Below are 25,917 nucleotides of genomic sequence, written 5' to 3' on the forward strand. Positions count from 1 at the left end.
GACCAGGTTGCTCAAAGCCCCCTCCAACCTGGCCTTGAACCCCTCCAGGGATGGGGCAGCCACAGCTTCTCTGGGCAACCTGGGCCAGGCTCTCACCACCCTCACAGCAAAGAAGTTCTTCCTAGTATCTAATCTATATCTCCCCTCTTTCAATTTAAAACCATACCCCTTGTCCTATCGCTCTAATCCCTCATTTAGCTTTAAAATACAGCAGGATAATTGACCTCCTGAAAGCAAATGTAAGACATCGTATTTTTAAAGATTAGTGAGTTGCAGAAAGATTAGATGCAATTAATAGAAAAACTAGAACACTCCTTGTCTCTGCATTTGTAACCCAGCCCCAGGGTGGGCAGAGAACCCCTGGACCACAGAGACCGTTTGCTCGCTCCTTCCCTAGAAGGGCCCTTGTTCCAGAAGCCAGGGAGGAAGGTACGAACAAGCTTCCAAAGGTTTTCAGTATCCGGCTCAAATTCCAAAAGCAAAACCTCCTTGCTGATGGCTTGGAGCTTGCAGGAACAGCAGCAGTATGTGCATGCACCTCTCGTAGCACAGAAGTTATAAAGACAGGTCCATTCATAGCTCTTGGTTAGAAATGAGCAGTCAGCTATGAAGGGTCTCAGCTATCCCCTATAATAGCTATATATAATGCACACTGTAGAGCTATATATATAATAACTTGCTGAACCCTTTTATGAAAGGGAAGGAAACAGAGCCTCCCTTCTCTCCTCACATTTGGATTGATGCCTCAAAGCGTAAACCAGCTCCTCAGATGAAAGGAAAAGGAGGAATTTTTTAACAATGAAATTCATTCTCAGCTGTGACAGGTTGGTTTTTTTATTTTAGTTCTGAACTGTCTTCACTAAGCAGATGATCCCAGAGTTTCAGTTTAAGCCTTTCAGTGACTTGCACACATCCTCCCTGCACTAAAAACATCACTGCAGTGGACACTACCTCTCGTTTCTTAGATTTTTATGACCTACTATATTAAAACCAGTTTAAATGTAATAAAGTCTGCAACATTTACAGCTAGAAAATACAGGAGGGACAATAAAATTAGCCAAGCATAGAAATAAGGGAGTCTTAAACATCCTCTGCTCACTTTCCAGGGACAATATACACAGAACGGGCACGGACTGCAAAATCAAAAGGAATTTAAATCAATTTAAAATTCAAACAACCTTTTCTCCTGCCTGCCAGGGGCTCGGGGGACATGAACACACACAGACTCGCTCTTCTGCATTGTTTCCTCAGGTTTTCATTCTCGCTTTCTAAAATTTGTTTATAAAAGTGGTGATCTGAAATATTGATGATTTACTCATCTCTCATACGTGGTTCTGCTCAGCTGCGGGTGGTTTTGCAGTAATGACGTACTTTCTGCCTTCCTTTCACACTCCACCCCTTTTTCCTGCAGAAGATGGAGATGGAACATATGATTTTTAGATTGCTCTATTTCTTTCTACCTTCCCTGCTCTCTCATTCACTTCACACACACCATTACAACACGTAAGGCAAAGCAGCAAATTCAGGCTGAGGCGGAACTTTGACCGTCGTAACAAATTCTTGCCATAGTGCCAAAACAAAGCTGTTCTCCCAACTGGTCCTGTCCCTCTGTCACTCCTTCAGCACAAACACGAACGGAGACCAAGGCAGGGTCCCTCTGCGTAACACTCTGTTCCAGAGCCACCAAATACCACCAGCTTCTTCCTCTCCTTGGGAGGGTTCCCACAATTTTCTTTATAGGATGCTATTTAATGAACGGGATACAAAGATGCTTAAAGCAAAACAAAAATTATCTGGTTTTATAACATGTTTATATTAAGCAGAATTTGAAAAACGTGTTTGGGGCACAGGGAAAAGCTTTAGGAATTGCAACTGGGATGAACCGCACTTTGGGAAAGCCCCACACGGGCGGTGATGAAGACAGGCCTTAGTAAATATTATCCTAAGCCTCGTTAACTATCACTTCCACAAGCCAGAGGACAGGTCCCTGACGTTCTCAATCCTGGGTCAGAACCAGAGCTGGAAATAAAATTGCTTCCAAAGGCCCACTGAGTTTTGAGCGTTTCTGCAGCCCAGTCTGACACAGGTCTCTCAACTTCCATCCAGCCTCTCCTTCACCCCGTTTCCCTTCAGCAGCTTTAAAGCTTTCCAGAAGGGCTACATCACGGACCATAAACAGAAACACACGTCCTGGTACACTGAGGAAGAACGTAGGTAATTTACTGTAGTTCAGAGAGGATGCGGTCCAGCCCAGGTGTAAATACACAGCAGACACACAGCAGACACCACTCAAACCATCAGCCTCCGCCTAAGAAAAAGGGTTTTACAGGTCCTGCCTTGTCTCTGCTGTAGGACTCTGTTGGTCTCACCCAACCACCACATGAGCCTCTGCTGGCCCAGCGATGAACACATAATGGTACAAATCCCAGTGTGGGAATATGTAAATGGCTTCTGTACCAGTAACAATCAGCAGAGTGTCATGGATTTTATGATGTCTCCAATTCTTTTCTCTTTTAAATAGAAACACAACAGCACAACACCATTTTTTTGTTATTTTTTGGACAGGTGGGGATTCAGATGGCTGGTTAGAAAGATTTGTTTATTTTTTGAACCCTGGAAAAGGAACTGCATTGGACACAGCCAGCCTTACTTCAGTAACTACCTCTGCTACAATAAAGCTTTGCATTTGGAGACGTGGTTAATAAAAAACCTCTCCTTTTGGGATTCAAAACCCTGAGCCCCAAAGCACTACTCTAAACAGGGCATGTTTCTAGAACGTGGCTTAATATCTTGCAGCAGAGGCAACGATGGTCTTCTACTTCTTTGAAGAAAGGTAACTAGAGAAGGAACTTACTCTTTGAAAAGTGCTGTGGAAAAAAAGGAATTAAAAACTAGCCTGGCTGATCAAACATGGTGGCATCTACACCGACTGCTTGGCTTGATTCAGTTCCTTCAGGACACGAGGAACTTCTCTGAAGTCTGTACACGTCAAGAAAAGATGCCACTCTATTTTTAAAACATCAAAACCAATGAAGTCTGAGGGTGTCTGACCAGGACGGCTGGGTTTACAAGGAGGAGGACACTGTAACTTCTGTCAGCCTCAATGACAGTGACATCAGCCACGGGAGCTGCAAAAACCCTTCTCTCCCTCAGTTCTCATTCAAGAATTAGACAACAGTCTCCAGAGGATGGGAAAAGAGAAACTACTAAAATTTCACCCAGCTTCACTCTCCTGTACTCAGTTCAAGACCTTCAGCATTAATTCAGGGAAGAGGTGAAGTAACTACTTCAAGACAAAATTAAAAGCTTGCAGAAGTTGAGGAATTTCTGCCTTCTACTTGGCAGGTACCTTTGAAACAAGGTCCCTATTTCATCATTCACAAGTTTGCCACTGAGCCACAAATTTCCCAAGGGAGGTGGAATGAATTTCAAGTTTCCTCTGCCTTTAAGTATTAATGAAAACTTCTTCTGTCAGTTGAAGAATGTCCCCGTGCCGCTGTTTATACACAGAACCCCCACGTTCGAGCAGCAGCCTTGTGAGATGACACAGCCCGGGTGCTCCTCTCCTCCGCAGGGCAAAGCTCTCCCTGCAGCTCAGAACGAGCACATTATGAGGTTCTTCTGAAAAAGGGCACGTTCCACGGACAGCAGATCTGCACCCTGGGTCTGAGGAGACGCCTGGAACGCATTTTGTCTCTGCATAAAGGCATTCCTTTGGAGACATCTGCAATCCGTGCAAATGAAAGGTTTCCAAAACGTCTTTGGCAACATAAAATGTAATTAGCTTAAAAACATCAAGTATTTTTAGGCACCACTTCACCCCAAGTTATCTTACTGCTGCTTGGGTTTTTAGAATCACAGTTCTTATTATCAGCATTTTTTTTTCCCCCCTCTTTGGATGTAATCAGGAAAGAAAAAAAAAAAATATCTGACAAAGACACTGTTAAAAGATACTATGTCATTCTCAAATGAGGGAGTTGGAGCCTTACAGCCCCGTGGCTGTGACCTACACTGCACGTAAGGAACCAGGTAACAGCAGCAGATGCGTTTGTATTAAATAGGACACCAAGGGTGGGGTTTATATATATATATATATATATAAAAAAAAAAGAAACAAGCCACATTATTAAGTCCAAATGGTTACTCAAAACTGACAGTAGATTTTGCCACAAACACCAAGACCCCACTCGGTCTCTACAGAAACACCGCGGCTCAGGAAACACATTCCATCCTGGAAAACGTTGGGACAAATGAAGCAAAACTCATTCAACAGTCATTGTAAGGGCAGGTTCCGACCCGCTGCTGCAGCCGAGTGCCCGGGGGAGATCAGTCAAACAATATGATAAAATGATTGTACTGACAGCGTAGAAAATACTATTTTTGGTTAAGATAAAAATTGCAGTTCTAGCTCCTTAATTGCAAGCCTGACACACCAGTGCTGAGTCAGCAAAACACATTTATTGTGTTTATTCACTGGTGAATGGCTCCAGGAAAAACGTGACACACGCTGTGTATCTGCTTCCTTCTGTACAGAGGAAGTTCATCCCTTATCAATTGTTTCCCTTATCAAAGTATCCAAACCCTGGTCACGCAGGAGAAGGATTTAGGCCGAGTCTCTGTCTCTCTCTCGCAGACCCTTTCATCTCCTCCGGCTGGTGCCTCCCCCCCGCGCCACACGTGCCCATGACCTTCTCTCTCAAATTGTCTAATTGATTAATAAAATTAAACTCCCAGCAACTGTTCTCAACCTGCGTTTGGCTTGAAGGCTTTTGCTTCCCTATCAGATCCGAGCGTTGGCCGCGTGCCCAAACGCACGTCTGTCTCCTAATCCTATCGCTTGGTCTAATGAAAGGCGGTACTATTCCCTGCAAACCCTGCTCCGCTGATTCTCCTGTGAACGATCAAAACGCACTCCGACTTCAACAAGCCCCAATTCTCACACCGCTGCCAGATCTGTAGCATGAAAACCAAAGCGTAAGACCCAGATGAGCCAGTTCCCTCAATAAACTGGGAGCGTGACACGGCCGGATAACCCGTGTCGCAATCGTCATTGCCTTGGTGGGACGGGATCGGGGTTCTCCCGGCTGGAGGGGACACGAGCGGCACCCCTCCACGCTCCCAGCCGCAAGAGAAAGGGCTGCCGAGTGACTTCAGTCTTGCTCTTTAAGCAGATAAAGGTGCATCAAGGTAAATAATACATTTGGTTTCCAAGAGTCAATTAGTGCCTTGCCTTGGTGGCAATTTTTACCTCCAAAGCAAGGTGCAAGAAGAAGGCTTTTTTTTCATTAGGAAAACGCATGGATGTGTGATACTTTGTCAGTAGAGTCCCATTAAAAAATAAAAAATAAAAAAATCTCACCGTGTTTTCTTAGAGCATACACTCTCTTTTATTAGCAGTAGGTACCTTGGATTCCATGTGCTGCCACTGCCATAGGCTACATCTGATAATCCCTTATTTGTACAGCCAGAAAGGGACACATTTAGGTTTATTTCCATAAATATTTCAAAAGCTTTTCCTGGCTGAGAAACAGAAAGCCTCTTCACTAGTTATTTCACTCATAAGAATTTGATTTTTGTTGCTTGAATTCAAGGGAAGCTTAAGGGGTTTGTTATGGGTTATTTGTTGGGATTTTCCTGTGGGGTTGTTTTTTTTTGGTTTTTTTTTTACTGATTTCCATCTCCCAACAGTGAGAACGTATCTTAAAACTTATGAATATGTGAACATTGTTTTAAATATTGAAAATATGTAAAAAAAAGTCCATACATAAAATATGACAGAAAGGAAATTACATTTTGCTAGAACAGCGTTCTGAGCTCTATCAGAGCACAACGCCTGAGCCTTCTGACCCAAAGGGCCTCAGAATGTCAGATCCTACCAGTTTTTCCTCGTATGGCTGGAATAAAAACATACCCAAAGTCACCAGCAACAAAGCAACTGGACCAGTTGCCAATGGCTCCTCCTGCGAACACATCTCCAGCTCTACCCCACCACCTTTCCCAAGGAGCGACACATTCCTGCAAAAGAATGACTGCACCGAGAAATGGTCGGAATTTCTTCTGAGCAACAGAGCGGGGCTGCACCCCTGTTGCCTGAAAACACACCCAATCCTGGCCAAAAAGAGACAGAGAGAGGACTTCAAACACGTTTTTCCTCTGTGACACCCGTGCAAGAGCTAAGCAATCAGTCAGACTTTGAGAATTTAAAAAAAAAAAAAAAATATATATATATTTTCAAGAAATTTGCTTCAACAACGAATCTCATGGCCAAGGATGGGGAGAGGAAGAAACACTGTCAAGGCACAAACACACCCTCGGGATCTTTCCAAGGTTTAACAGAAAACCTGGTATTATCAGTACAATTTCCTAAGGAGGCCTTGCCTTGTTTCCCTGGGCTTCTCTCCTCCAAACCAACTACTCCTGCCGGAACCAGATGCCTCAAAAGCATCTGATGCTTCCCCAAAAGGCAACATCCGAGCTTTCCGCGGGAAGGGTTTCTGAGACAGGCACATTCCCATCAAGATACTCGGCAGCTTTTCCTTTCTTTCCTTTCACTTGTAACATTTTTTAGCTAATTGGCTCCAGAATTTATAATCCTGGTGACAGCACCCTGGCTGTGCAAGAGGAGGAGGAGGAGGAGGAGGAGGAGGGGAGGGAAGGCAGAGCAGCAGCCAAGGCTGCCGGCACCATCTTCCGTTCCCAGGCCGGTACTGCAGAGCAGCAGCGCCAGGGCAGGATGCCATCATCATCCTCATCATCCTCCCATCGCTACCCCGAAAGCACGGGGAATCTTACCCTCAGACACATCACAAGACAACTTCAGAGGTTTTCTGCAGACTCCAGAAAAAGCAGGAATCCAAATAGGAAGTGCAACTAAAACCCACCAAAATTGAAAAAGAGAAAATTAAGCAGACAAGGGGGGGGAGGGGGGACGACACATGCAATTACGGCGGAAAAAAAAAAAAAAAAAAAAAAGCTGTATTTCACCATTAGCATTGCACAATAAGAAGGTTTGTCAGGCACCGGTTTAGCCTACACATGTTCACATCCGTCAGCATTTCCATGATAAATCCTAATTTTCGCCATTGTTGATCACATTGAACTAAAACTTGGTATGCAAGTTTTTAGCACAGATGCTCAAATAAATTATGCACATTAGTCATTTAACTTTCAGAGCAGCAAGAGAAAGCTGCTTTTTTTTGGGGGGAGGGGGAGTTGACTGCAATTTATGACATGTTTTTCCTTACACAGCTAAAAAAGACAAGGCAGCTTACTTTTTCGTTTTGATTAAACTTTTCGAGCAGTATGCCTTTTGTATAGATGATAAAACTTTGGCATTAGGAAAGTATTTATAACCAAAAATGCCCTCCCCCCCCCAACAGCTATATACTCACAGTATTTCCTCCATTGACTCTATTGCACCACGGTCTATAGGTTCACATGTGCATACGAGCAGACGCGGAGAATATTAAGATGAAAATACATAATGAAAATAGCAATAAGAGGAGGCTGAAGAAGTCACGCGGCAGAGCCGACGTGATCCAGATGAGAAATCGTTAAACAAGCGATTAGCCAGAGCCGAACAAAGTTTACGTGCAGATATGACCAACGAACCAAGACATCCCAGCCACGACAAGCTATTTTTCAGACCTGACCCTACTCTGCGCAGTATTTGAACGGACGCTACTCCACAGCAGCCACAAAATCCTACAGAATTCACGGTTACCCTGGTAAAACGCCTCTGTGCTCTCTGGCTGTCCCCGCTCTCCCCAAAGCTCTCTACCCTAAAATACCTCGCAAAAATTCCCAGTCTCTGATACCCCTGTTATTACAAAAGAGACAGAAATTCATTCTGCCACCAATCTCGCTCAGGAAAGCCATAGTGCAGTTCTAGCACCGTGAGTTAAGAGACAAAACGGTTATAAACAACCTTATTTGACTGCTGACGACTTATAAAACACATCAAAGGAACAGTTCAAGAGCCACGGCCAGTGCTAAGATTTTAAGATACCACAAAAGAAGAAACAAACGTGTATCGTGGCTTTTGGGGGAGAAGGGAATAAAAACATCTTAACAAATTGAGATTGATAGGAATTAATGTATTTTATTTGTCTTAAAAATAATTAGGTGCAGACTAGAGAGGCTCTATGGAGCAGAGGTGTTTGTTCTCATTCATGTGGTCTCCCGGATCTGTATCTGAGGATATAAGGAACTCCGGTCCCTGCACTGAGCGACTCAGCTGGACCCGAGCAAACACAAAGTTTCTCCAGCCACTGAGTCCAGGCTTCCCAGGCCACGTTCCTCTGCCTCATCCATGGGACCATCCCTATGGCTTCAACGCTGATTCAAAAGATACTACCCAACTGAAAGGCCCTCCTTTTTTCCAACTCATATAAAGTTTTTCGAGGTTTAATGCCACGTCGCAGAGGCAATAAGAGACAAATCCCCAAGCGCTGGAAATCTTCAATCACTGCAATTCCCAGAGCTCTACCCAAAGCTTGGCGACAGGCTGAATTCAACATTTTACATAATAGTACTGGTTTCAAAGTAGAATATTTTTGTTCTGCTGCCTACTGCAGAGCTGAGATTATAATTTCTCCCTTTGTATTCATATCACAAATTAATATGGATGTGGGGCACTCGTCCTTTGGCTCATCAGCCTCACGTAAATCATTAATTTGATCATAGCGTCTCTCTGCTAAAAAGGAAAGAATACAAATAATGAAAAGAGATAATAAGTTTTGACTTCAAATTACTTCAATAATTCTAAATATTCATTCTAGTTTCTGAGAACTCTAGACCAGTATTAGCATACATCTATTTCATCTAGGATTTTTAGGAATTTTATTCTCACGGAAGCAAAATATTTATAGCGCAGATGCGAGCCACGTATAGAAGAAATGCCAGAGTTCTCCTTCCATGACTTCTACAATGCAGCTCCGTGTGGAAACATGGAGCATCTGCTGTACAACACATCATCAAGAACAGTCTATGTTTCCTATCAAATTAACTGCTTATTTTTACACCTTTTTCTGGTTAATAATACACACTCCTACTTGGATACCCAAGAGAATGCTGAATCAGCATCTCCAGAGCACTAACAAATTGAAGCTACTGTTCGTTCTAGTAACAAAAAGCTACACAAACACCAGGGACAAGGAGGAACAAGAACGGTCAATCCTGGAACAAGAAAAATTAAAGAACAGAGTTAAATAGCTTCTACCATATTTTTTTAATCATTAAAAGGGATCAGAGAGATTCCACAGATTCTCCTTGAATGTTCTCCAAGAAGCACAGTCAAATATAATGTAAGAAACTAATATTTTTACTGGTTTTGCACTATGCAGTTTCGACAGAGCTCCAGGTGGAAGAGGTGGTACAATTACAGCTGTGTCTGTCCCCCGTAGGCTGTTCTTTAGGCTTTTTCCTCTATATTTCCTTTTAAACAGAAAAAAGAGACTAGTTCCATGAGCTTCAAAAACCAAAAGTTGCCTGGTTTCCTATGGATTTCTCTTTCCAAAGGTGAATATTGACTCAAGTCCAGCTGCACCAACAGGATATCTCTCATGGAGCTACAGACCTGTTTTCCTTTAATTTGCTGGAATTTATCACGTTGAAGACCTCTGCCATCTGTCAGACTTGACAGAACACAACAAGTAAGTTCAGAAGTGGAGGGCAGGCACAATCTCATCTACATACACACACAAAGCACAGTAATAAGCCTCACTTCCTCAGGAAATCAGACTAAAAACAGCATAATCATGAAAAGCAAAGGTCCAGGCAGAACCCGATGTTTTTAGAATTAGAAGCAGAAGTCAATGTCTTGGCTACATCATTTTTTTTCCTTCCTATTTTCTGCTAGAGATTAACTATACGATAGAAAAAGAATTGGAAAAGCTTTGTATCTACTTAATTAGAGTCATGAATAACCAGATGTCGCTCTAGAAAATTACTAGTTGAATATGTTTATTGGGAGAGAGTAGGTGGGTCACTTAATGGGACACTATCAACCACCTTCCGGTATAAAAATGCATGAAAGATCCATTTTGGAGAAAAGAAAAAGCAATACCTACTAGTCATTTCTTCATAATATTCCTCCATAAATGAATGCAGAACCTGTCAGAGGTTAATATTGCCCTGAAGCAGCGTGAATAAACATTTGTCTGGTATTAGGTACACACACAGCTCCACATATAAATCAAGGCACAATGTGCCATATAGATGAACAAGAGAAGAAAAAAAGATCCCTACCTTGTCCTATATTAGACATTAAGTGCTTCTTTTGATCACAAAATAACTCATAAAGCCTATCAAAAAGCTAGCACTTCTCCCTCTGTCAGATAAAAGACATTTCACTGTAATTAAACTTCTGTCCAACTTTCCAGAAGATTAGGGGAAGGAGTCTGACGGGCTCTATTTATATTTGTGACTGACACTCCTCGGGACATCCAAGGAAAAGAAAAGATGGGCAATAGATTTACGACACACTTCTGAGCTAACAGCACTTACAGAGATGGACGGTTCTGAGCTTATCATTCATTCATTGTTTTATTTATTTTAAAAAAATCCCTGCTGCCCAACTCAAGAGCATTTTCTGTTCAGTTTGCAATCGCCACTCCCCAACCTTCAACGGTTTAGGTTTTTATTTCATTTTTAAGTGCTAACGCAGACAGCAGGTTGTTTGGGTAAATCAGCTTTATGTGATTTATATGAAAAAAGGTGGTAAACAACCATGTCTCTTAACACAACTCTATGAGCACTTGGAGAAGGAAAATATTATTCTACGTATCCCTTTTCACATATGAAACTATACGTCAAAACACACGGCTGGGTTTCTGACACAAGGCAATGATAAAAAGCCATCAGCTCCAGGATCCCAACACCACAACCAAAGATTTACTCCTCTTCTCCTTCCCTTTGTGTCCTTCATCCTCCTCAGTATGTGTTTCCTTGTATTTGACTTCCTACAAGGTACCTCAACGGTCCGAAGTCAATATCACACTTAGACAACAAGAGCAAAAGTATAAAAAAAATGATCACTTTGGGAGGGACCACAAGTAACCAAAAAAAAAAAAGTATATTTTCATAGCCTGTCTTTCAGAACTGAAGCAAGGATCAAACTGTAAGCGGTGCCAGAGGACAACACTGATGAGAAGGGAAGTTTTCCCCTACATTTCAAATTCTAGAATGCTTTGCCAGGGTTGTTTTACGAAATCTCCCCAGAGACATCAAATATGCAGATCGGATGCTGGAAAAATAAATATGCAGCTTTTCTCACTTAAAAAAAAAAAAAAAATAGAGTAATGACTACATCGTTTTTCCATAAGACAAAAGCTTACAAACAGCTTGGCCAACTTAACATATGACAAGCTACAAACATCAACTCTTGCTGAAAAAGTACAGTTCAACCTCTCACACCTGTAGCATTCACACTCCAGGGGCAAAATGCGTGTAAACTAACGATGGCTGCATGGTTAAACCGACCCACTAATAAAACAGCTTACATTACCTTTTCCAGAACAGCAGAGCACACACACTTCATGCTATCAAAGTGGCCCTAAGCAATCTTCTTTTGAGCCTTTAAACCTTTGGATTGTTATCTTTGTTCTGCAGTTACAGAGCTCCACGCTACTTCCCGCTGTTACTGCTGAAAGTATAATTTACTCTATTTACACGACTTGTAGCAACATGCTCCAGAAGAGCATTGAGATTCCACCACGCGCTATTAATGGCACTTTCAGCGAGGTTACTCAGCGATCCTGCCGTTGGGAAGAGAAGCGAGTTGCTGGTGATGTGTTCAGTACAAGAGTGACCCCCTCCCCTTTCCCCACGCTGGCACCGCAGAAAGGTTTTCCTCCCCAGCAGAAACAGCAAGCTCCAAGGGAGTCTACACAACTCAAACATGTAAGTAATCACCAGTAAAAGAAATTGATTTAAACCCACTGTTCAGAAAATTCAAGTCCTGTGGTTCTGTGTCTAAAAACACCCAATCTGAGCGATATGGCAAATGTGATCCCTGGGAGATGCATCATCAAATGCATCAGCATTTGATCTCTGGGAGGCCTTGAGACACTGGCAATTGCGCAGGTTACACGAAACACAGATTGTGCTTCAGATCCCTGAGCATCAGCGCAAAGGATGATTTGTAGGGATGTAGCCTTTTTGTGGTGTGATGACATCTATTGCCTTTTTAGTAACAGAAACACTGGCTCTAAAAAAAAAAAAAAAAAACACATATACAGTAATAAACAGAAGCAGTTCAAGAATGGAAGAATGAGACAAAATAAATATCGTCTGTTTAGGGAAGCCATATGCCATTTGGAAAATGTTGTTACCAGTGTGTTTGTGTACCATAATTCTCCATTCTGGATCATCTAAGGGGCACTAAGCAGCAGTTGAGACAGATCTGTCTCCGGTTTTACAGAAACGGATGGGACCTTACACAGCAAATCATTCCCTTGTGATACCTTTTCCATGCCTGGTTTGTTTTCTGAAGTCAGTCCTGCTCATATTCCGCTACATTAGCGATTAACTCCTGCTTGGCTACCAAGCGTCTTATCAAAGAGAAACTGGGGACTATTTGTCAGGCTGTGAGGCAAATAGAAGCTGGCAAGTGTCTATCACAGTCACTAAACAGTGTGGGAAAGGTACCATCACTGGGAATAAAAACCAGTAAGAAGACTGCAGTGTAAAGACCGAGAGAAAGAATAATCAGCTGGAGAAAAACCCTTCCAGGCACTCTCCTGCCTGCGCTTAAAGCTCAGAGATGCCCAAACATCCTCTCGCCACACAAAGGCTCAATATCAGCTGTTTAGGGAAGAGGGTCACATCCCCATCTCCAACACCACACTCAAACCTCTTCTATTAAACTGAACTTTGCACTGTAGCAACAGGCAAGCCAGGGCTATCTGCTATTCTCCACACCGTTGCCAAAAAAATAAGTTCAAATGCCAACTTCTGATGATGTTTTCTTAAGCGTCATTAATTTTAATGGAGAAAATTAATCAAAGCTTCTCAGGGTAGGCAAAAATTCTTTTGTCTTTGTACTGCACATTGCTCTATGCTCACACAACCACCGAACCTATAAACCAGACGTTGCACTATAGGTACTGAAGACAATTCAACTAAAAGCAAAAGAACTTGTAGCTGAAAAACACAATAGAAAGTAAAATAAGTGCTGGGCTCAATCACTAGAGGGAGTCACAATCACATATGAAGTTACTCTAATGCACAGACCATTCCGAACACAATTATGAAACAAATAAAAGAGAAGACCATCAGCTAAATCTGGATGTCATTCAGGGAAAAGAGAAAATTAGGTTTGCTTCCTTAACAAGGTTTTATTTCCAAAGACTCAAGACCTTCTCATGGGAACTTTCAAATCATCTGTAATGAAAGGTTTTTAAAAATGTATCTCATTGCCTACATTTTAAGACAGAATAAGGTATGTGACAGAAGAAAGCCAAAATTATCCGTTTTGGAAATGACACACAGCATTGCATCAAGAAAATGTTAGAATTTTAATTTAAGCAGCTTTACAGCCCATTTCACTTGAAATCAAAAAGTAATCTTAATCATGTTTTTACTTTTAAACTAAATTGGCACAATTACATCCAGCATGAATAGGCACTACCAAAAAGCTGCTTTTTCAACAGATGATTCCCTGTGGCCAGTAATAAATTTAGAAAAGCATTTTTCTGACAGGCTGAGAGAAGCAGCCTGGAAAAAAAAAAAAATAATCAATAACTCAAACATTACCATCGTTCTTTTATTTGATCATTTGATCGATTGTGGGTTTGAGGGTTTGCTTGGTTTATTTTTAATATATGAAATGTCTTCTTTATATTGCTGAGATTTTCCCCTCCCCTTTTAAACTTCTTAGCAAAAACCACAGAACAATTTGGCTGCCTGCACTCGGGAATCTGCACTTGGCTAACAATTTTACAACTGACTAAACGGTTTCATTAAGAGCAGCCCACACCAAGCTTTTAACACCCAGCTTGAATCCTGAAGGCGGAGCCCAGAACATCATCATCTCCTGAACCAAAATCTCCCACATCCCTCAGGAGACACATCAGCAAACGCAGCCCAAGACAAATGGAGAGTGCTTGTCCGGTGCTCCACGACGCAGCGTTTGACTGCTTTACATTCAATATCTTTACACCGAAGGTTGAAATTTGAAATTCTCCACGCTTCTCTTGCTTAGACAAGTCAGCTAACACCTTGGCAATGCAACCAGGCCAAGAGCCTTTTTGAAAGAGAGAACTATTGTTCTTTTTAACAAGAACAGACAATGGTTCCCAATGTGAGGAAAGAAAACAGTGTGAGAAGCAAGAATATGCGCACTGAGATGAGAAGTGCTTTCTGCCACGCTACAGAAGCACGTTAAGAAATGCCGTGTGTAACCAATGCAGTCTGGAAAGTTAAGCTCTGGCAGGGAAATTCATTTCCCCTATTAGATATTCACTCCCACACCAGGGCAAAGATTTAAACACCCTCTAGTTTCAAATACGTGTCTTACTCTATAAACAGACTGCTCCTCCCAAAGCGTAGCAGTACTTTGCCACTAAAACATCCTTTTCCACCACCATCTATACAAACTGGTCCTGCAAACAGTCAAATCACAGTTCTCAGGGGTCTTAATCCCTTCCCATACCCAGACGACTACTGCATTTTGCTGTGGTATTCCCTTTCCAGGTGAAATGGTCTGGGAAAGCAGCTTCCTTCCCCTTTCAAACACTTTAGCACATAAACTGAACCTGGATAAACTCTTCATCGCATCCTCCCACAGTTCTTCATCTTCTCCTTCCTGCAAGGATTTCAGTAAGCAAAAAGCTCTTCATCAACAGGGGAAAGACAGTGATAGCACAGAAGGTTCCACAGAGCAGCAGGGAAATCTAAAAAGCCATCCTCTGGGGCTACAGTCTGTCTTCTTTATATATGCTTTAATATAGCAGTGGATGCTGGTAGCAAGACACTATCGGTATCACTTACCTGTTCGTGATGGTGGAGTTCTGCTCTTTCAGCACAATCTCCCTCTGCTGCAGGGCCACAATTTGCCTTGAGAGATCATCGGGTGTCCTACACAATTCAAACAGAATAGCAACTTTTAAGAAATCATTGGTTGAAAAAACTATGTTCCATACATAACTGAAAAAAAAAAAAAAAAAAAAAAAAGTCTCACTAAAAGCAGATAAAGCAATTTTCACCGGGCCAAAGTAGCTGCAGTCCCTTAGAACAGCCCAGGGTCGCATCCTGTCCAGCTCACACAGAAGCTTGTTTTATTAAAGCCATTCTGTAACCCCCACCCAAGTCACAGCATCTCACCCCTGTTCACTTCAGCCCATAAACCAACTCCAAAGCCATACAGTCAGCAAGACCGAGTTCTTCAAAGCAAGCAGCCTGCATGAACATTCACACCAGACGAACAGACAGCTTATCATTTCAACATATAAATGTTTTTGGTTTTTAAACATACATAAGGTGTTCACAGTCTCCTCCCCATCCTGGGGGTGAGCACGCCCAGCATTACTCCAATTCCTGCTCAGCTACGGAGTCTCAGTGGAGCACGATCACAGGATTATTACCAAGAGGGCAAGAAAAGAAAGAAGTAAATGTATATATGGACTGTGCAATTCAACAGCTCTGGCTACTGCTGAACTCCCTCTGAGAGTGCAGAGGTTCAGCTACACCAGCAGTGACTCAAAGCAGCGCTCCCACACAATTACTCATGTGCTGACTTCAGAGTCCTTCATACAAGCAGTGACTCCGGAACCATGGGGGGGTGGGGAGGGAATAATAATCCATCAGCTCTAGATAACACTTCAGATACCGCTCTGATAAGCTTTTCTTGTCAGAGACTAAAGATTTCCACAGATCCGCTAGCAACAGCTCTGCGGTTGCCAGGAATAGGTTTATTTTTCCATCAAATGCAATGATGAATTCTTAAAGCCAGTGGAATGGGATCAAGATAACTGTAGTCTGGCAGTCCCAGAAACCACTATCCACATCAACAGTCTCCACAGGAGATAACTGTTCCTTTCAGAGACCTCTCTTTAAAATCATGAGTGTAAGAGATTCAACTCTAAATGAGGCAGCTTATGAAAAAATACAAAAAGATTTTTCTCTTGAGCCACCAGAAAGGGTTTCCCATCTCAAAAGAGAAGCATCTATATCTCACTTCTCAAAGGAAAGGAAGCAGGAAAGGGCACCACAGTATGTACTGGTACATCCTTTGGCTACAGCAAGATGCATCGCTCCCAAAGGGGAAGAGCGACCCAAACCTTGAAAGGTTTTTTTTTTCATAAGGAGCTAGTGGGAAGTTAGTTTTGGAGAAGTGAAATCTGTAGAAACACATTCTGTCGTGTCCCCCAAGACGCAAGTCAAGGCTTCGCTGTTGCCAGCAGATGAAATTAACCCTGGTGAGATTTTACAATATTCAAATACAGCCCTGGAATGAGCCTTCTGCCACTCGAAAAACCAAATGGGTAGGAGATGTGCCTCTAGCTTGACCACCAGGATTCTGGCTGAATCTAGGACTAAAGAAGCCATTTCTCTGATGATACCACTTTTCAGCCAACTATTCCATACAGAAAAGGCATCACTTCTCTTTAATCATCTGTCACTTCCAGCCAAGTGAAAATCAGTTAAAGACTGAGCTGACACAGACAGTCAGGATTCAGTTCTGGCGATCCCAGTTCAGAGGCTCCTGCTTTTTGCTTCCAGAACTGCACACTTGTAGCCTTCCTCAGCAGAAAATTCTGAAGCCTCTAATACCACTTGTGTTACGTGCAAGTCTTAACAGTCGATATATAATAAAACAGATGGACGTGGGCTTCCTCAGACAACGGGGACACATATCACGGCAGTCAAAGAAATCTGTCAGAAGAGGATGAAAGACTGTTCTTCAAAGACATCACACTCAATGGCCAAGGAAACTGTGAGAAGAAACCACGACACCAGGCTGGAGATGGTTTGATTAAAACATCTAAAATTCAAATTCTGATAGCAGAGACAAGTCAATTTTAAGCCAACATGCACCTGGGTTTTCAAATGTGTTGCAGCACTAGATAATACACTCCACACTCCTGTAACTGAGCCTGAAGGGATTCTTGATTTAAGCAGTTCCCCATCTCTTTCCTGAGGGATCCTTCATGGCTGGGTATGAGCAAACACTGGAGAACTAATTCAGACCCATCTGGTGCAAGTCACATCTTCACATAATCCAAGAGCAAGGGAATCTCAGCTCTGAGGAGCTCAAATCTAACACTGCTCTTTCTTTTCCGAGTTGGAGGACTCAGGTTCTTTCTGTTGGTGTATAAATGCAGAACTAAAGGCTAACATATGCCAGACAGCGGAAGAAGTTTCGTATGTTCCACAATGCCTGCATGGGAAAAAAAATAGTAACAGCAGCAAAAAAACCTACAAAATAAGTCTATAAAGCTACAATCTGATTTCAACATGGGTTCACTAGCTTCTGTCTGCAGGAAGTGAACCTCTGACTCAAGATTCATTTTTTTCCATGAATTAAGGAAATAGATGTTCTCTTTCCACAGTAGCTTCGAACTACAAAATCTAGAGATAAGGTAAGGATAAAGGCAACTTTGTAGTAGTGCTGATGAGGAGAGAAAAAAAAAAATAATTATGAATTATGTTTCCCTTTCCACTTCACCATCTTTCACCTACTAGAGCCATCAGAAGCTAAAAACCAGAAAACACCAGACAGAAACGGACTGGATGTTCTCAGTCTGTTTGGCAGAAAGAAGCCATAAGCAGAGACACCAATTTCAACGTGGACAATCTTTGTAAAATTTAATGCCAAGTCAACAAGACTCTGAAAAATGCAGTTTTAAGCCTCTCATAATTCAACCAAATAGAGCAGATTTATCACAGGGATAGTTAGCATTGGGTATCTCTCTTGCTATGCTGAGTGCCAGCCCCCAACACCAGTGTTTGGTCCCTGCATCAATGAAATAATTGCACAGATTTGTTTTAAATGGGAAAAAAAAAAAAAAAAGAAGTGTATTTGCCTTGATTTTTTTATCATTTTCTCAGAAATTCATACCATAGGACTGAGACAGAGAACTGAAATCAATCCAATAGTAAAATGAGAGGGGATTATAAAAGCCACAGATTTCTAGCAATGATAGCGACTGACAGATTTCCAATAAAGAACAATCACCCTCATCTGTTCGGCAATTCAAATTAACAATCAGCTTCCAAGCTCAGTTCCAGCAATTGGCAGCTTTAGGTTTATACTTATTTCTGGAGGATGTTTTGTTGGCATTAGGTGGAGCGTCCGAGTGGAGCGGCAGAGATATATAACAGAAAATAATTAATTAGCCCCCTCTAGAGAAGAGTTCGCTTTCTGTAAAACTAAGTCAAGTCAGGTGATCAGAGACAGACACCCCTCGCGTGGACTCTGCTGTCAAATACCTTTATTGAGAGGTTTCAAAGCCTATTTCTGAGGTTTACATCCTATCCTGATCAAACACAATTTGGCAAAAGCCAAATTTACGCAGTTCCAAGTAAAGGAACGACACTGCATGCACAATGAAATTAAATCAGAGCTTTCAATTTGAAGAGAATTGGTCAACTCCCAAAGCTCTGCAAATACCAACCAGCCCTCACGGCTGTGAACAGCCCTCTCTTTTCCCAAGTTTCTGAAAACAATGGCACATAAAGAGAGAAATTTGTCAGCATCCCAACACACACTTCACACGTCCAAGCCTTGAGAGCCTGTGTCTGATGGACTAGCTGTGCCTAATTCCTGCTAAAGCTCTGTCCACCAAAACAGTGGTTTTGACACCAAAACCAGTATTAAAAATCCAGTAAGTCCGCTTTAAGAGAATTTGTCTGACAGATATATCTTATCACCACTACTTGAGGGAAGTTTGAAACTCTATTCTTACATAAATATACCCAGAACCGCTTTCCTTCTGCACTGTCTCTGTGTTTGCCCTGCAGACAGTCTCCTTCCCCATGGAATGATGGAGCCCACAGAACCACGACTAAAACCACACCTAGTCTGTACCAGCCGTGTCAAACCCTGCAAATGAAACACACACACTTAACGGTATGATTCAAGAGCAGCATGTTATTAGAACTGAATCATACGCTCCGTAATTACAAAGATAACATGAAGAACAAATGGCAAATAGTGGCTTCCAAAATGCGGGTGCAGATTAAATCACTGATTTCAGTTCCCTTCTCCTGGGAAAGGCACAAGGAGCCAAAAGCTAAAACGTTCTTCCTCTGTCCCACCATCCCATCCTGAGACCGCTTTTCCTTCTACGATAACATTTAACCAAAATAAATAAAAAAACAGAACAACAGGAGAATTTAAGTCTAATTTGGAAACAAGATTTCTCGCCCTAAACGAGCAAATTAGTCCGGTGTCGAGTAGCAGCACAACGAGGGAGGAGAGGGACAAACCTGCCGGTAACCAAAGCTCTGACTTCCTTTGAAGTGCAGATAATTTGGAAAGGAGCAATTTCAGAACGATAAAAACCTAAAACTGTTCATATGAAGTGAAAAATTGACTTAATGGGATGCCCATCCCAGTCACTCGACTTTCAGGCCCCACTGGCCACTTTCTCAACTTTTCACAAGGAAAACGCCTTATGCATTTTTTTCTATACTTTTTTTTTTTTTTTAATGCTCACAACTGGCATTTCATAGATGTTTGCTGGAAAGCTCTGTTGAACTGTGTTATTAAGGACCTGTTATCATTTCAGTACAAACTATGGCAGTTACACACTGAGAATTTGCTGCTGAAGTAACATTAAACCAAGACTCAGTAACAAGATGAAGATGTTAAAGTAAAAAATGGAATATTTTTAATTTATAATTTATTAGAACATCAACTTATTATTGCTTCTATAAAATGCTTCAAAATTTACAGCAAAGGAAGAAGTTTGATTGTAGCTAGATATCTGACATTAAATTTTAACTATGGAATCACGGAATCATAGAACTGTCTAGGTTGGAAGGGACCTTTAAGATCATCTAAGTCCAACCATCAACCGAACTGATAAAAAGTACAAGACAAAAGTAAAACTTGATATAAAAACAGGCACACAGTCAAGTCTGTTTGGAGGACTAAAGCCTTCACTTTTATTTTTCTTTTTAAATTAAATTTGCTTGAAACTACCAAACTAATAACACACTTGCGGTACTAAATTACTCAGAATTACTTATTTTTGGAAGTCTGTTGAATTAACATTTCTCTCTATAGTTTCAACTCAGCACAGAAACACAGACACAGATTGGGTTGTCTCAACCAAGTCATATTAAATTGAAATGGAACGTTCCCAGGTTTTTGGCACGGCATTTCAGGTAGATCCATGAACTATTTGACACTTAAGCATAATGAACTGATAAAGACAAGAGGCAAAAGTCTTTTATTAGAGTGTTTGTTAAGACAACCAGGCACAGAAAGGGAGGGCCATCTGCTTCTTTCTCTTCAATCAAAAAAAAAATAGCCAGGATTTTTGAGGGTTTTTTGGTGGGTTGTTTTGCTTTGGTTTTTTTCTTTAAGGCAGTCTCCTAAAAGTAGAGAAAAAAAAAAATCTGGATTTTGTTCCTTATCTGTTTTTATATTATGTAGAAGAAACACTAGAAAATTTTGAAGTTCTCTCCCCAAGAAGGACCTTTCCTACTTTTATAAAAGAATTTAATCTTCTTTCCTCGACAGGAAAACAAGAGCATCTGAAGAACAAACACACAACGATAACATGACAACAACAGGAGATTTCTGGAAAGGCCTTTTAGTTGTTTTAAATATTTCTGTGTGATTAGAAAAAGCTGTGGAATGTCTGTAATAGACTCTTCCCGTATGTTTCAAGTGAGGACGCCAAACATCCCTTCTGTATATTTGAGCTCTGCGGTCGCTTTAACTCCTCTATCTCTGGTTTACAGGACTCCCGCTTATTTCCTAAGCTTTGCCAGCAAGTCCAGAAGCAGCTCAGTTCCTGGGATGACTTCCCCTTCAAAGAAGTACAGCAAATAATAATCACAACAGACTAAAGGAAAACATTGCCACTAAAGTCTCATGTCCAGGCCTGGATGTCTCACAACAGTATTCCTCTTGCAAAAAAATCCCCCTTCGAGCTCCAGGCCAGGTAATTAAACCTATTTTTTGACATCTCCACACCTACATCCTCCCTTTCTATTGCCAGCTCCAGGAACTAAACCAGATGGTAAGGAATCTGCTCCACACATTGTTCACAAACATTAATTCTCAAAATTTCCTAGGCAATGAGGACACCTTCAGTGTTTTGCAACACTTTGATTAAAATGTTTTGAAGAGCAATCACTTACCTTTATTCATTCAAATGAAGGTGTCAAGAGCTGTCAAAAAAGTGAAACTAAGGTCTACCTTCCGCTGTTTCTCCAATAAAGTGAATGCTTAACACTTTGTGCACAAAGTGAACCAAGTCTGAAGTGTAAACTGCAAGCAATAAGCAATCCCAGCTTCTGAGGTTCCCTTCATTTAGAAAGGAAATCTTGTATTTGTGTAGATAGAACCAATAAATCCAATTGCTCTTTACCAAAGCGAATGTCCCCATTAACCACTTGAAGCAGAACAACTTATTTGTAAGAAAACATGTTAAGTGTTTCTAAGTGTCTTGACAATTCTAAAAACAATTGATATAACTCTTTTGAAGAAATGGCAAAATTAGCAATTAATCCAATCAAGCTGTAATTTGAAGAGGGGAGAAGAGAAAAGGAAGAAAGCTATCTTAGATTCTAGTCAATAGACTTTTGGGGGCTTTAATGAAAAAAGCTTTTTTCCCCTCCCTAAGTTAATGATAACAGCGTCATAACAACTAATCTTTCCATTTTTGTTTCTACTTTAAAGAGACATTTAAGAGCCCAACAAGATAAAACTAATCTTACTTTTGAAAAAAATTAATCATTTGGCAGGCATTTCAACATTCCAGACTTCTTTCTCATCCCTACCACTGCTCTAACAGCAAGAAAGAATAAACCACTGGAACTTTGGAAGGTCACATCATGCACTGTCAAATGTAACCTTACGAGTAAAAGGCTTTAATAGAACCCAAGGAGAGGGAATGTTACACGTGGTTGTATCAAACCTGCTGACTCGGAAGGTAAGATAGAAATAGTCATCTTTTTTACTTTTAATCTTCACCCAGAAGTCAGGACATTGCATACTGAATCACGTGCAATTCAGAGCTTTGAGAGGTCATGGTGAAACAAAAGCAATTTTCTCTACTTTGATTAAAAAAAAGCGCTAGAGCACACGGCTGAGCTTTTTAAAACGGCAAGCCCAGAGAATGTTGCCTTTCCAAAAGAGGTCCAAGCTCACACAAATCATCATCGTAGACTTCCAGCCTCCTCTTCTCCAGTGCAACTCAGCAAGAGCAGCGGAGCAAATCTAATTGCCCGTTGCCACCGGAGCGGCAGTCGCTGCCTTTGCCTGCTTCATTTTCTGCCACTGAAGGTCGGAATCAGTTGCTGAAATTCCTGCTTTCACCAAGAGGCTGTTAACAGGCTCAGCTGTCTTCTCATCAAAACATATCCTCGAGCTCTCATTGAGCTCACATTCTACCAGTCAGGTAACTTCAGCCGCGTGGAAAAAGCAATAAGGGGGCTCGAGGGCGAGACACGTGAACTGTCACAGTCTGGCTCTCAGGAACTGGTGAGAAGTCAGGCTGCCTGTGCCAGGCTGCAAGAGATCCACCATCACCTCATCATCTTGGGGCAGATGAATAATTGTGTGCGACGTCTCAGAGATTTGTTTTAGTACTGTCAAGACTAGACTTAAGAGTCAAAACCATCCTGTGCTTTAAACAGAAGAAAGATGTACTACCGCCGAGAAAGTACGTAAGTAGCAAGGGAAACAGAGTTAACTAGAAAACCAGAATAAACTACCTTGGGCTCTTACTAATGACAAGTCTATCCCCATCCAAGCTCAATCTGTACTGCTGCGAACCCACAGGGACGGCCTTTAATTGCTCTGCTGTTTCACATTACAGCACAAGGCTGACCACTGGGTACCACCGCAGCAAAACACGCTTGGCTCCCCGCTCAGCTGCCGCTCTTCGGGCTTTTTGGCACAAAAGCTAATGATTAGTAGCATAAGAAATAAAATTAAAAAAAAAAATATTGACTCTAAAACTCTTATGCTTGATATTTTCAAATAACCAAAGCATACTTTGCCATGCCCTGTTCTTGACTCTCTCCTTGGACAAAACCAAAAACCCAATCTTTTTGGTATTTTGATACAGATGAAATCAATCCCTTCCTGCAGCATGCACTGGTATGCCTCGTTCTACAGGGGAAAAGAAAAGGAAAGACAGTCCACGTCATGCTGTAACGCAAAAGAATTTTAGTTTGGCTTAAACTCAGTTGCATAAAATCAAAGAGTTTATAAAGGCAATAAGCCATTTAACATACAACTCAAGAAACATGGAGCATGTCCGCAAAGCTATTAAATATTCTCTATCCTATGGTTTTCCAATATAAGAAAACAAACAGTCCTTAAGGTCTTCCCTGTTTAGGTTAGAGGAAGCACAACAAACCTATTGTACTCACTAATCCGTAAGAACCAATGTCTCTGAAATGCTTTCAAACCACTGTTTGGTAGGATGCAAGGAAAATCCTTGGGCTCCAACAAGAGAGACTTCCCACACCAGCACCAGCGTTCTCCAAGCCAGACAGCGCTGCCCGCAGCATTCTCCGTCCCACTCTGCCCTATTTTTTGACTCTCTCATCACTGCTCCATCTCTCATTAAAAAATAAAAATAAAAAAAAAGTTCTATATTAAGGAGAGTGATCCTTAAGTACCTTATATGTGTTCATTCACAATCAGTTTGAAATTCTATATCAATTATAGCCTATTCAAGGCTCTAAGAGGACATCTGTGGGTAACAGTTCTTTTTGCTTAACTCTTCCCAAAAATCCCACACAGGTTAAGAGATCGAACGGAGAAAAAAAGAAAACCAAACCATAAACTTCTAAAGCACCTTTTAGCTATTTACCAGCAGTAGCACAGAAGTAGCAAAGTTGGAAACGATCATAAAGGACTGTCAAAAATTGCTGTTGCTGCTCACATACCAGAGTGATTATCAGCATGATCTTTACAATTAAAGAAGCAAATGTTTTTTCTCAATTTGGAATTTAATTTAGTGAATGTAATTATATATTAATGATGAAGCTGAAAGGAAATTAGTTGTGGCATATAATTTCGTACCTACTACCCTTAAGATTTCAAGCACAAAATGTAAACACGTTTAATAATGTAACGTTTCATTTTACTGCAGCAGCAAAAGCTGGTTTAAGTCTTTTACCCCATCATGAACTTAATTTGAGAAACAGACAGAGGTAAAGGGAAAAATAATGCCACGAAGTGAATAAAATAACTTATTTTAGAGTCATAACTAGGGTACTTTTTCCCATAGTTTCCATTTGCCAATGGAATTGGAACAATCCTTGTGACAATCTAGAGTTGGGCAGAGAGGATGGTGTGAACTATTTGCTGGGAAAAAAAATAAGGCTTCACAATGGGGCTGGGGGGGCAGTAAATCAAACTGATCTAAAGAACAGAAGGGCAGCAGAAGAGCAATTATTTATTCTAACTACATGGGTATCCTAAGATTTGCAAGGCATTTGGATGATTTTAAGTAATTATAAGCAAAAAAAATTAGGATCTGCAAAGCACAGACTGAAATAGAGAGATCTGTTCATTGGAAACAAACTCTGAATAGACAGATGTTGCGTCTTTCCAAGAGGTATCATTCAATAGAGGATCGCTAGAATCCCTGAAAACCATTCCAGGCCAACCACTGGGATTACATGAAGCTGGGAAAGTGTCCCGACTGCCAAAATAAAGGTAATAAATGACACTTCCAGAAGATCAGGCAGAAGCTTCTCTTTCTAAATTTCACGAATAAAATCCAGTTCAGAAACTTGCTCCTCGCTGAGCCGAGGGCCAGCGGGGATGGCTGGTTACAACAGAAATATTACAAGTCCAAAAAATTAACTCCTTCGCTTTCAAATTAGGCAAAAATGTTTATGCAAATAAACAGACTGAGTTAGTGATCCTGACATAATTTTACTGAACCTCTGCTGGCTCCATTCTGCTAGGCCACTTCCAAGACAATTGAAGACCAGCCCAGAAATCAGACAACAGCAGCTGCTTTTCAATGAAGGGGGGGACAGGGGATGACAAAAACCCACAAAGAACACCCCACAATTGGCATGTATCCCCCATACCCTTCCGGCATAACTTCCACCCCCACAGAAAGTACAGAGACATCATTTTTACAGATAACCAGAGCTTCTGTCCGATAAGAAAAGGAACTAATACCGTAACCAAGACTAGGTACTGACAATATATGTATATTTGACTATTTTACAGATTTCACTAAATTGATAGTCTTGTTCTTTTGACACCTGTCTGAGATAATCCTCGCAGAATATTAATTTTCCCAAGTTCTTGTATTGCTTTCAACATCTTTATTGATCACATTGTTTTCCCAGACTCTTATCAGCTGAAAATATCAGCCAGCAGTAACAAAATATCCCTGATCTTGAGCAAGAGGAAATACAATTAATGATTGTCTACAGGTGCTTGAGAGAGTCTAGACCATATTTCCAACTACTTTTATATAAAGTGATTTGACATCCCATATATTATTCTTATTTACTTCTGATTACAATCACATACCTCTTCAATCTCATGGCAGGAATGGCCACTTTGAACTGCAACTTTAAGCTACAGTAAAAGTTATTTTAACTCTTTCAGGTTTTTTTAATATCATTCAATAACACCAGTCACAGGTAAATTTATCATGACAATTTTAGAAAGAATGAAAAGTATACTGCTTAGATGTTCAGCTAGAGTACTAAGTTATCCTTTCAGACAGAAAATTGAGGTTAAGCCTGTTGCTT

General features: G+C 41.2%; 1 protein-coding gene across 1 annotated transcript in view; it reads right to left on the reverse strand.

Annotated features, from left to right (window-relative positions):
- Positions 1–25,917, reverse strand: part of MAD1L1 (mitotic arrest deficient 1 like 1) — a 376,963-nt gene that overhangs the window by 320,111 nt on the left and 30,935 nt on the right. The window contains exon 10 of the mRNA XM_074158818.1: positions 14,992–15,078. Within this exon, the coding sequence (XP_074014919.1) occupies positions 14,992–15,078 (87 nt within the window). The remainder of the gene's footprint in view (positions 1–14,991; positions 15,079–25,917) is intronic.

This window comes from Numenius arquata, chromosome 14, assembly GCF_964106895.1.
Source record: "Numenius arquata chromosome 14, bNumArq3.hap1.1, whole genome shotgun sequence".
NCBI classification, from domain to species: Eukaryota; Metazoa; Chordata; class Aves; order Charadriiformes; family Scolopacidae; genus Numenius; species Numenius arquata.